This window comes from Abramis brama (genome assembly GCF_963993115.1).
Source record: "Abramis brama genome assembly, chromosome: 8".
NCBI lineage: Eukaryota > Metazoa > Chordata > Actinopteri > Cypriniformes > Leuciscidae > Abramis > Abramis brama.
Window position 1 is genome coordinate 14665065 of NC_139970.1, and position 13690 is coordinate 14678754.

Sequence of the window (13690 nt, forward strand, 5' to 3'; positions counted from 1 at the left end):
GAATAGTTGACCATCCGAATACATCGCAAATGTTGAAACATTTTGATTCTAATTAGAGAGTTACGTGAGCCTAACGCAGCTTACTTTCACTTTCGCTTATAAAGTATTTAATTTTGGCTTGTTTATAGTTATTTTTTCATTCTTGTTCTGTTCTGAATATCATAACATTTAAATGATTTGTTGTTGAATATGTTTTGTGTATTTTTTTACCACATTTTATTGTTGTGTATATTGGTATAGCCTATAATAATACCGCGAAATTCAGTGCGGTCAATATGACCGTCTATGGCCGAAATAGGTAAATATGTTCATTTGGTTTTTTGCCTTATGTGTAATTTATATGAAAAACATTTTAAATGAAAATACGGACACTTTTAGGAAAAGTCAGGTACTGGCAGGATTTTATTTATTTTTTCAACAAAGTTATTACAGATATAAAACAGATATTCAAAACGGTCAAAATGACCACCATGGCACTTCTAGTGTTTATTACAAACTTTTTTTTCATTGCTTGGTTGTGAACTTTATTATATAGACAGTAGAACATTTATAGTTAAAAGTTAAACAGACTCTTTGATGAATAGCAGCTATTGAGTAAAGTAGAGAAGGCCCTAAAAACAAGGTTGTAAGTTTTGTTTGTTTAAAACTGTAACATTCGTTTGTTCGTTGTGTCAAGTTGCAGTTTGTTTGAAATAACAAACCAGTTCACCCGAAGGAAAACTCGATGAAGTGCTATTATAAGACATCCTGTCATAGCTTTTTGGTACATAACGGCTACCGTAGATGCAACACGCATTTGAAAATGTGAGGCGCTGGAGAGCACTATTTGTTTGAATGCAAAATACTATTTCACTGCTAGATGGGAGAAATTCCTACACAATGTCCCTAAGAATTTTAAAAATATATAAACTAATATAGCTTCAAAACATAAAAGGCTTGTAAATAACAATACAAGTAAGCAATAAACAAAGACTGCTTTCAGCATTGAAAGCAGCCTTCTGTCATTGAGTTTCATATTTTTAATATAGCCCACTGCATTCCAAATGAAATAAATGATGCCTTCTTAGAGGCATTTGAGATCTCGTTTGAGATTTTGCGATCTCAAAATTCCGGCCAGTTGATAATACCTAGAATATCAAAATCGACTGCTGGCAGTAGAGCCTTTTCCTATTTAGCACCAAAACTTTGGAACAGTCTTCCTAACATTGTCCGGGAAGCAGACACACTCAGTTTAAATCTAGACTAAAAACACATCTCTTTGACCTAGCATACACATAACACATTATAGACTTCTATAATTCAATGTTAGGCTGCATAGTTTAGGTCAGCCGGAACCGGGAACACTTCCCATAAATCCTGATGTACTTGTTACATCATAAGAAGAATGGCGTCTACGCTAATATTAGTGTCTCTGTTTATCCCGAGGTTTACCGCAGTCCGCTGGATCCAGGCCGGATCCAGGCCGGATCCAGATCTGACGAAGAACCTGCGCCTGAAACCGACGACAACGCAGTCCTGAGGTGTCAACTAGTCTCTCCCCTGTGAAGGCCTCCTTCCTTCCCTTTACCTCTGTACAGATAAAACGTTGTCAGGATAATTCCGGTTCACGTGGCTACGCAGAAGCGATAAATAATTCTTTATAATACATTTTTAAGACCACACAAGTAGTTTGTTGAGGGTTGGTTTGTAAAGAAGGACTACACGCCTGCGCACATATATATATTCAAACGCGCATACCTATAGACTAAACATGTGATGCGCATGTGCGCACCGTCTGCATTTTCGCGGGTTTGTGTTTTTGAGGTTTGCGCAGAGATAACCTTTTTTTCAAAAAAATTCAAGGCTTGCACCTTGGAATCTATTTCAGGGTTTGCGTTCTCGAGCCACCAGGCACTGTTTTGTGCGGATGAGCGGGTCGGAGCGCGTTGAGTGTTTTCTGTTAGAATGGTGTCATGTTAGCGGCCCCTAAGTTAATAACTAATGATCTTTGGAACAGAAGTGAATCAATCAAAACTGGACAATAACTTTATTCTAGACCTGCTGTGAAGCCAAAACAATCTCTGTTACTTTAAAACAATACCTATTATCACTGTAAAGCTGCTTTGAAACAATCAATATTGTTAAAAGCGCTATATAAATAAAGGTGACTTGACTTGACTAGAGCAATCTTGTGCAATGAAGCTTGCGAATGTCCTGTAATTCGCTTCAACCTTTCCGAACTTTATGAAAGATTAATTAACGGAAGGTTCAAGTAGTGTGTGTGTGTGTGTGTGTGTGTGTGTGTGTGTGTGTGTGTGTGTGAGAGAGAGAGAGTGAGAGAGTGAGGGAGACGAAGGATCAATACAATCACTGCTTCATCTCTGTAACATACTTTGGACAAACAGCGCATTTATATCCCTCTCTGGTTTCAAGGCTTAAGGACTCTTTGGATGACTCCGATTATTTATCTATCTTAAATGATCAAGCTAAAATTTATTTGAAGGCAGGTTCACTTGCCATTCTCTCTCTGTTTCGACAAGGAACTTTCATTTTGACATCAATTCACATGATCTGAGTAGATGGTTTGTTCTCCTCAAAAGTTGTATTTCAGTGAATGTCTTCAGTGCCCCTAACATAATCAGAGATTTTCCTGAGTATAGTCTAGATCTTTGCTATATCTTGCGACTGGCTGAGAAACACTCTCACCCCACCCTGTACCAACTCAGGGCCATGTGATCTCAAAAGTCTCTTAATATTTAGTTTTTCGGCTTTCATTGACATTTTCCTCATTATTCAGGATGCAAATAGCAATTAAAACTGACCATCTTATAATTGTTTAACATGATCATTTCCCCACCTTGGCATGGAGCTCCATGTTAAGCATATATAAATATTTATGTACCATGTTAAGTACGTTAAGCAGATGTAAAGATATACTTACCAATACTAACTGTTCTTCTAGCAATTTCCCACAGCACGAGTCCAAAGGCCCAGATATCGACTCGTTTGTAAGACTCAAAGCAATCTGTTTGAATGGAGTCATCCAAAACCTCAGGTGCCATGTAGCGCTTTGTCCCAACTTTAGGATTATTCCCAACATCCAGCTCATTTGTGTCCTGAAAATGCATCACGGCAAGACCTGAAGAACACAAATGTGTGACCAAATGTATAATTATCACATAGCACAATATCTATCAGTACTGTAGCTTTGCACAGCTCACATTAATCACGTCCCTGGATTAGACTGCATTCTACATTTAAAAGATGCCATGGAATGGTTTGATGAGTCCACTCAGTCGTTTTCTTCCTTGTGTTGATGTCTTTATTATTAAAACCGGAAATTGAGGATGTACATATTGAAGGACAGCTCTTTTCCACAGCTCAGCAAAACAACATTTGACAGCTTTTACCCAGGAGCGAAAGCAATGATGACACTTTCAAATAGACTAATTTCCAGATAGCATTTATAATGTTAGAGGAAGGGGTAGCCTATTGTAATTTAGCATTTAATAGGACAAATATTTGCATACAACCCTAAAAGCATCATCTAAAATGCTGAGATGCATCTGAGATGCATATTCTGAGATTTATATCAGCACAGCTTGATGGGAAAAGCTAATTGCCTTCTTAAATGTTGTATAGCACCCTCTTGTGGGGATATACAATAACTAAATTTCATGTGACATTAAGGAAACATGAACAACAAGTCTCCAAAGGTCTTGGAAAAACATTTTTTTGAGCATGCAGGGGAAAAAAATAGCACTAAGTGAAAACCTCTAGTCCCATATGGACAACATGTTTTCACATCCTGTGACTAAGAAGAACGTGTTCATTTTCTTAATGTGCTGTATGTAGTTTCAAGTGCTCTACAAAAACTAATCGTGTTCCACTTCCTGTGTATGGAAGAGTACCCAGATATGTGTTAGCTAAAAGCTACCTAATGGGTTTTCGTTAGAGTTTTAGGGGGAAACAACTGATTTCTTCTAATAACACCCTGAAGTTGCAGAAATGAGGCCTGGAGCTCTAGAGTGAGTCAGAGTGAATTTAATAAAGACACATAAATTAAAGTGTCCGTCCTTTATGAGCAAATAGCTCGCTTCTGCTTTCTACTTATTTGCGTATAAAGAACAACATGTCCAATAGATAAATATTGAGGGAACAAACAAGTGATTTTCACTATTAGAAACCAGACAACAAGTGATTGATAGTAGGCAACAAAATATTTACAGATTTAAAATCCATTAATCTGTCCTCTATTGCCATGATTACAGCCCTTACTTATTCAGCCTAACAAAAAATGTTGTATAAATATAAAAATGGCTAAGAACAATAAAGATTTGACGTAAACAATTTTTTTTTTTAAAGGTTGATTGGTTGATACATTAGGAGGCTTCAGGGATAACTGCATGTTTAGAAAGTAGTTTCAGATTTGCAGACCACATTACAGATACATATCACTTATGCTTAAAATTATCTGAATTGGTACTGTAAGAAAATAGTCCTAACACAAATTTAGTTTTGAGACAAAAACCTGAGATAAAAACATGCAATAACTGCATAAGTAAAAAATGCAGTCCAGACCATAATTACTGTGATAATAGACTAATTACTGACAATTTAATGCACAACTGAACTTAAATTAAATGTTCAATAATTCAGTGCCCTGTTGTCAGCTACTTCAATTATTTCCATACATAATCATAGATCACATGGTGTTTTTGAATGTTTGCTGACACTGTCGAAAATACACTTCATGGTAATATTTTAAATATTCTAATATAAAGCCATATGAATCAACAGCATGCATAAAATAACTTTTGCTTCAGTTAGAAGCCATTCTTACCAAGGTCTGCGATGCAGCACTGTCCATTTTTGTTCACTAAAATATTTTTGCTTTTTAGGTCTCTGTGAGCGATGGCTGGTTTGCCCTGAGTGCCAAAGATCTCCACGTGCAGATGAGCCAGGCCGCTGGCGATGGACAGTGCCATCCGCAAACAGGCAGAAGCATCCAGCATGCTGAGTTGCAGGTAATCGTAGAGAGATCCCATTTCATGAAAATGTGTGATTAACCACAACTGAGTGCTGGAGTTACGTGATGTCATATCTGATGCAATGAAGCCTGAAAAAAAATTATCCAAGGTAAACTTTTTATATAGCAAAGTTATGGTTAAGTAAAATTAATATCTTTCATCATTGTTCTTTATTACAAAACTGAGGTATCCTAATGAATGCAAATGTCATTTCTAGGGGTTTAATTTGTGCTTTCATTATGAAAGGTGTAAATGATTTACCCAGAATATTCTCGTGTCGCAGTAGGACAGTGTTGTAGATTTCTGTCTCTCTGAACCAGGATTTCTCATCTCGAGATGAGAATATTTTCACAGCCACACTTTCTCCCTGCCACTGACCTCTCCAGACTTCTCCATATCGACCTTTACCTGAAATAAAACACACATATATGCTTAATTAACTGTTTTGGTTGTTTATTAAGGCCACACCATAGAATTCTATTGTTTTGTTTACAGCTAATGACTTTGCAGAAATATATAGGCTATGTAATGTAACAGTTTATGCGTTTTTTTTTTTTTTTTTTTTTAAGTGAGGACATCATAACTCAAAAATGAGGTTGTGTCAGATATAGCTTACTACTGGTAAAAATTGTCCCATAACTATAGCTTAGTAACTGAAATCCGTTTGGTGTATAATTTAGTTTTAAAGGAGCTGTTAACCTGCAACATAAAATCTGAGAAACACTTTATGCACACAAACATAGTTCTAATAAAGAACTGAGATGGTGTGGGGCTGTGGGCACATACCGACACACTCGCTGAGAGTGATCTGTCGGGCTACTGTCCTCTGGACCAGGAAAGGCAGTCCAGAGCCACTACCAGATGTACAGGAATGATCCAACAAATCCTAAGAGAAAGACAAAAGGATAAAGAAAAACAAAGTAGTGCATTTACCGTAGTTCAACTTCATCTACATTTTTTCATTTGGACCCTGCAGTACACAGACTTATACACTAGAGAGCACACATTGAACAGCCACATTCCAAATAATAGAACGAGGAAAAAAAATGCACCGAAGGCCAAAACCACAAGAGTCATGATAACCATATGTGTGCATCATGGAGAGAGACTCTTTTTTTTCAGAATAATTACTGCACAATCCCAAAAAATCATAGCTGTTTACCTTCAGACACTTTTTAATCACTGTCTGAACAAATTAATCTACACATTCAAAGTATCAAAGCAAAAACCAGTCACCTCCTAGGCCTCTGAGAGCAGATTTTACAGATTCAAGTGGTTTTAATAACATGTCACTCCCAGCACTGGAACAGACTTTTATGCTCAGGCAAACATTAGGCCGCTGAATATTTGCTTTGGTTGCCAAGCACTCCAACAAAGATCTTTGAAAATAGCTTGAAAAAAATCCAACAACAGCAAATGAAGAGCCAGATCAGCAAACACACATCATAATACACACAAATTCATCAAAACACTGAACACAATTCATCTTTTCTGCCAAAATGTGTTTAAACAGAGAGAAGATGCTGGAGATTCTGACATTTCTGACTGAATCAGAATTTTTTGTTCATTTCATAAAACTTTTTATGTCAACAAAAAACTAAATCTTGGGGCACACTTTATATTAGCCATCTTTAACCATGTACGTACATGAAAAAATTGTTAGATACAATGTACTTATTGTGTACATGTTGTATTGCAAAACACTTGCGGCTACTGAGGTGGGATAAAGTTAAGATTAGAGGCAGGTTTCATGGTATGGTTAGGTATAAGGCTGGGTTAAGGGGTAGAGGAAGGCTCAACAATATACTTGTATACAGTGCCTTGCAAAAGAATTCATACCCCTTAATTTTTCACATTTTGTTATGTTGCTGCCTTATGTTAAACTACTTTAACTGAATTATTTATTTATTTATTTATTTTCACATCAATCTACAGTGCATGCAGAATTATTAGGCACGTTGATTTTCTGATCATATTGTATTCCCAGGCACATTTTGTCAATTCCAAACCATATTAATCTTAATAACTATAGTAGTTATAGTAGTTATTAAGATTAATATGGTTTGAAAACACAGTTACTCTCGTATAACTATAGAGTACCAAAAGAAATTAAAAACAGATACCCCTTGGTATGGCAAACTGAATCTTTTAAGTATCTCGGCATCAATATGCCAAAGAATCTCGTGAAACTATTTGAATGTAATTATTTACCTATATGTAAAAAAATTAAGGAAGATATAGGAAGATGGAACTTAATTCCTTTCTTTAGTCTCAGTTCAAGGATTGAATCTATTAAAATGAATATTTTGCCTAGATTATTATACCTATTCCAGACCCTACCAATAATGATTAACCGAAATCAATTTAATGAATGGGAAAAGATGCTGTCAAGATATATATGGCAGGGTAAAAGACCTAGGGTTCGTTTTAAAACGTTACAGCTAGCTAAAGAAAAGGGGGGTTGGGGATTACTATTAACGATTACTATTACTATTACTAGAGATTATTATTTTGCAGCACAGATGAGAGCCGTGATATGTTGGTGCAACCCATCCTATGAAGCTCAATGGAAAAGTATAGAGGAGAAAATATCCTCCATCCCTATACAGGCAACCTTTGCTGATAGCAAATTACAAGGTCATATAAATGTGATTGATAACCCATGGGTAAAATGCTCTCTTAATGTATGGAAAACTATTATAATAGAATATAAATTAAAGAAGGATATTGTGCCTCTTAAATGGTGTGCATATGACTCAGAGTTTACGCAAAATAGATTAGATACTAGATTTAAGGACTGGATGGATAAAGGACTAAGTTTTATTTAATATAATAAAAGGTGACATAATAACTAGTTTTGAAACACTCAAAGAGAAATACTCATTAGAAACAAGACTTCTACCGATATTTACAGATGCAACATTTTGTTAATATGAAGATGAAGAATGTGGCAGGGACAGGGAAAGTTATAATAGAATTGTTCAGAAAAGCATACAACTCAGATTTGTTTGGTAGAATTATTTCATGCATATATAAATGTCTGTTAAATCTTAAAACGCACTCGACTTCCTATATTAAAACAAAATGGGAGAAGGAAGGAGGAATAAGTATATCTAAGGAAGAATGGACAATAATATGGAGGTATCAATGGAAATGCTCCAGGTCACAGAAATGGAGGGAGTTTGGTTGGTAAAATTTGATAAGATATTTTATTACACCCTCTCAGAAATCATATCATGGTAGTAATGCCTCTATATGCTGGAGAAACTGTGGAAACCAAAATGCAAATGGGATTGCTCTGTTATTAAGGATTATTGGAGAGGAATACATAATGCTTTACAAGATATTTTTAAATGTGTAATATCATTTGATATTAAAACCTTATATTTTGGATATATACCTCAAGAATGATTAAAGAGATAAATATTTAATGAATATATTGCTGGTGGCTGTAAAAAAGAGCTTTACCAAAAAATGGTTGTCACACGAGAGCCCTACCCTAAACGCCTGGATGGAAATTACAATGGACATTTACAATTTAGAGAAGATAACTGCATTTTTAAACCATAATCTGGAACAATTTGCTTTGTGCTGAAAAAAATGGACCAAATATGCAACATCTCAAAGACCTGATTTTATTTTCTAGTTAATATTTAGAATGCCCAGAAAGACTACTCCCTACATGTACATTTTTCCTCTTTTTTGTTCTTGTTTTGTTTTAAAAAAAGAAAAGTTTACATTTCTGATGAGTAGATGTACGGCAAACACGACTGCATGGTGTATGTATGGGCATGTGTATGTATTTGTACGTTGTGCGAGTATGTTTTTGATATGAAGATATCCGATATAGTATCTGATGTACATCTGATTGAAGTGTAATGTTTACATGAGAAAAAGTACATAAAAAAAAAAAAAAAAAAAGATTAATATGGTTTGGAATTGACAAAATGTGCCTGGGAATAAAATATGATCAGAAAATCAACGTGCCTAATAATTCTGCACGCACTGTACACTCTATACACTATAATGACAATGCAAAAAAACAACGTTTTCAATAAGGCCATCTCTATATTTTGCTGCATTGAGCTTTTCTTCTACTCTGATGTGTCCCCCAGTCCCACCCCCACAGCATTATGCTGTACTGTTGGGATGGTATTGTGCAGGTGATGAGCAGTGCCTGGTTTCCTCCATACATGATGCTTGGAACTGAGGTTCATCAGACCAGAAAATCTTATTTCTCACAGTCTGAGAGAGTCCTTTAGGTGCTTTTTTTCCAAGTGGGATATCATGTGTCTTCACTGAGGAGAGGCTTGAGTCTGGCCACACTGCCATTAAGCCCAGATCGATGGTGTGTTGCAGTGATGTTTGTCCTTCTGTAAGTTTCTCCCATCTACACATATGATCATGGAGCTAACCATTCTAACCAAGGCCCTTCTCCATTGACTGCTCAGTTTGGCAAAGAGGCCAGGTCTAGGAAGTGTCCTGGTTGTTCCAATCTTCTTCCATTAAGGATTATGGAGGCTACATGCTTCTGTGAACCTTCACTGCAGCAGAATGTTTTTGTAGTCTTCCCCACATCTGTGTCTTGACACAATCCTGTCTCTACAGGCAGTTGGTTTGACCTCATGGCTTGGTTTTTGCTCTGATAAGCATTTCAGCTCTTAGACCTTTTATTGAGAGGTGTGTGCCTTTTCAAATCATATCCATTCAATTAAATTTGCACAGGTTAACACCACTCAAAGTAAAGTATCATCTACAATCGAAACTGAAATGTTCCTGCACTAAATTTTAAGTGTCCCAGAAAAGGGTACTAAAACTTATGCAATGTAATTATTTCAGTTTTTATTTGTAATAAATTTGTAAAAAAAGTTGTCACAAATCTGTTTTTTGCTTTGTCATTATCGTGTATGGAGTGTAGATTGATGTGTAAAAAAACAGCCATTTAAAGTAGTTTAACATAAGGCAGCAACTTAACAAAATGTAAAGGAAGGGTTAAGAAAACTTTCGCAAGGCACTAAAATTACAGAAATTACTTAAAGCTGTAATAACGTGCAGGTATTTTTAAAAATATAGGTACTATGAAAAAACATATATGTACAGAATAAGTGCATTGCATTAAATGATTAATTTCAATGTTTACACAGTACATAGTACTTAAAGACAGTATAAAGTAGAAACTTTTCAAAGAAAATTTGTGCATGGATTTATGTGATATTCTATTAATTAATAAGTTTAAAAGAAAATACAGATAAAAAAAAGTGTGGTTACTGTAGCAGTGTTGACAGCCAACCAGAATCAATCCTGCTTTAAAGAGCTCAAGCATTTAAAGTGACAGACAACATAAACTGCAGTGCACACTTATAATAAACAGAACAATATTGTCTGCTGGTGTGGACGCTAACATAGATATCATTATCTTTATAGTTATCATTCTTGGTGTGAATGGGCATTTACCATGGTACAACATATGAGCTATTTACTGTAGTTCTTTAAATGGCCTAATAATTATAAATAACTTGAAAAGTAATGTATTTATTTTTTACTTGAACTTTACTTTATCTGTTGGTTCTGCTGTTTCAACAAATAGAACCACATTTCTCAGCAAGAGCTCAATGTGCTTGATTTCAAACTGATAACAGACTTTGTGATGTGTTTGTTTGCCTCACCGCGAGGGTGCTCTCTCCCACATTAGACGCAATCAGACCATCAATGGTGCCATACTCGGCATCATGAGCAGTCAGATGCTCTATCTGGTGAAGGTGAATACAACGGAAGATCAGGATCGCCACAGCAGATAGGAATATCAGAACGATGACTGGAGCCACAATCACAATGGTCAGTGTTGTCACACTATAGTTGGGGGCCTCCACCACTGAGAGAGAAATAGAGACTTAGTGTACAGAGTCATTTAAAAAGATGACATGCAAAGCAGTAAATCTCACAACAGTTCATATTAGTTTCATGATATTAAGCTCATTTAAACCCTGCAATGTGAAAAAAATATATATATCTAAAACAGTCATTGTGTCCACTAAGTTATTGTGTATAGCCAATTTACTTTGGTCCAATTTCCACTGTCCTGTAGAGTTTTTTTGTTTTTTTTGTTTTTTTTTAAAGCAACTCCACCTCTAATCAAACACACCTGCCTAAATTATTAATGAGGTCATAAAAGCTGGAGGCTTATTAATTATTAATGATAAAAATGCATGTCACACTGCAGGTCACTGAAACTTTTAGAATTAGAATGTGTCTTTTGGGGCTAAAGCGTACAAACAAATGGCTGAAAATATGCAAATAAGCCAAGCAATAAAGACAATTGCATGGCAACCAATCAATATAAAACTATGTCCATTTAAACCTGAGAAGAAGCAGTTTATTGGTTTGTGTATGTGTAAGCATTACCTCGTACAGGAAGTCTCACAGTGAGGTTCATGTTGCACAGATGAGCCTGACAGCACTCTACAATCTGGTCAGGTGATGGAGGAGTTTTGCAGGTCATCCTGCCCTGCTCATACACCTTAAAACAGCCCTTCTGAGACACTGGCGTTCCATCACTCCGAGTCAAAGAGGAGAAACACTGCTGACCCATACAGCGGTCCCCCGTTACACACGACCGGCCCTCACACACACACTCGTGCTCTGTAGGGGCTGCCATTAACTCCGCATCTGGAAAGAAGAAGATTAATATATTACTGTTGTTAAAAAATAAAAAAAAATCATAATTCATTGGTCTTTTTCTTTTGAGTCTTAAGTCTTTAAGTAAAGTCCAAATGTCATGCTCATATTGCAATCTAGCTAGTTTTCAGTCAGCTAGCTCCCCCATGCTGGTGAATTAGTGATGTTGCGTGACGTCGTTCTATGCAGGCGTGTTAAGTGCGTGTTTTAGGGTAGCACTGCAGGGCTACTGGCCTGATTGATTTTGGCTTCAGTGCTTGAGGTCCGAGGCTATTGCACATTTTTAGCACTGGCTCACACTGGCCTGACAGAAAAGTAGCTAATGATTAATTTTATCCATCCATTCTCCAAACCGCTTGTTGGGTTGCGGGAATGATGGGGTGTCCCAGTGTCTCTGCCCATAGGCTAAATGAGTAGTTATTTTACAAAAATAAAATTAATGAATTTTTAGATATTACAGAAACTAATTTGGATTATGCAATGTTTTAAAGACACTTGCTTTTAAATGAGAATTATTACAATCGTTCCCAAAGGACATCGTTCAGAAATGCAAGATATAGTTACTTTAATACCAAGCTGCAATATTTTAAATATCTAAACAAATCTTACATGGTCGGAGTCATATTTAATAATTTTTTTTAAAGATAATGAAACAGAAGGCTATGAAATAGGTTTCATTGTATTAATGCAAAAATACTTTTTCTTTTGTTTTTGACAATTTTTCACCCAGCATACTTTCATCATTACACTGTGGTACATTTAAGGTGTGAGGTTTAAATAAAAAGGATAAATTATTGCTTCAATTAATGATTCACCTGTATTTGGCATCTCCACGGTAACATTTGCATTACACAATGTTTCCTGGCAACAGTACACCAGCGTGTCCACTGACTGGGAGTTTTTGCAGCGCACTGCCATTTCTTCACTACCCACAATGCACCCTTTCTGCTGTAAGGCTGTCCCATTCTCGAAGGACAGTGAGGAGAAACACTGCAGGCCAAAACAGCGCTGGACATCACTGCATGAAAACCCCTCGCACACGCACTCAACGCGACCAGTGCTGCCTTTATCTGCAGAACACACACACAGATAAGAAAGGCATTTCCCTTCTATCTACAATTATGAGATGCTTAGCCAAGAAACATGGCTATCTCTCTTTCTTCAACTGTGGTCACTTTTATGTCCCAGAGGTTGATTATTAAAACTAACATACAGAATAAAGTCAAAATCTATTATATGATGGTATAACCAAGGAAATCTTTTACTATATCTTTTAACATGTTTATTTCTTGCTTTTTTGTTGTCTTAACTACTTATTTATCAGCGTTCTGTGTATGTATCCCCATCATCCTCAACCTCATCCTCATCCTCCTCCTCCAAACTCAGCAGCATGCCATATATTATTAGTATGATTACTTTTCAGTAGCAGGCTCATCAAGATTACTAAGTAGTATTTACACTGCTACAGTAGTACTAAAAAATTCCACCTGCCTACTGATTAGGGACAATTCCATAGTCTACTAACCCCATAACCCCAATTTGCTTTTCTGTTTGAGATAAGATCATTTTACTCCGCTAAACTCTGGGAAAGTTTTCAGTGCAATTTTCCAGTAAGTGAAATTCATTCAAACAACCTGATCACACATTGAAATTATGACACATTTTAGTACATTCATGTTTCCACACACATTCAGGATAATGTTTTTTTGTGCATGTTGCTGTTTTTAGTAATTATGAATGAATCTGTGTACTTTAGTAGGCATGTAATGCAGTCAGGTCAAGGTGGTTGGTTTAGGCTTTTTTGGGGGGGGGGTCCATGTGATCCTGTTCCATGTCTAAAACGTAAACAAGCTCTAATAAGCACTAAACAAGCTCTTTGCTGTTGCACTGTACACATACTGTACATTGAATTCTGAAAAGTCTTGTTCTGTAATGTTTTTTTCTTTTTTTCTTGTGTGTGCTTTGGTGTGCATAAATGTATGAATTATGTGGACTCTTTATATAAT

At 36.2% G+C, this 13690-nt stretch overlaps 1 protein-coding gene across 4 annotated transcripts in view; it reads right to left on the minus strand.

Moving 5' to 3' along the window:
- The window catches only part of LOC311088581 (activin receptor type-1-like), a 62044-nt gene that overhangs the window by 11341 nt on the left and 37013 nt on the right, over positions 1 to 13690 (minus strand). For 2 of the 4 annotated variants that reach the window (XM_084122774.1, XM_084122775.1), the window contains exons 3-9: positions 12500 to 12754; positions 11412 to 11675; positions 10676 to 10881; positions 5796 to 5895; positions 5271 to 5417; positions 4823 to 5098; positions 2921 to 3118 (exon numbers count right to left, since the gene is read on the minus strand). In XM_084122774.1, the coding sequence (XP_083978900.1) occupies positions 2921 to 3118; positions 4823 to 5098; positions 5271 to 5417; positions 5796 to 5895; positions 10676 to 10881; positions 11412 to 11675; positions 12500 to 12754 (1446 nt within the window). The remainder of the gene's footprint in view (positions 1 to 2920; positions 3119 to 4822; positions 5099 to 5270; positions 5418 to 5795; positions 5896 to 10675; positions 10882 to 11411; positions 11676 to 12499; positions 12755 to 13690) is intronic. The other 2 variants (XM_084122776.1, XM_084122777.1) reach the window with 1 other exon arrangement.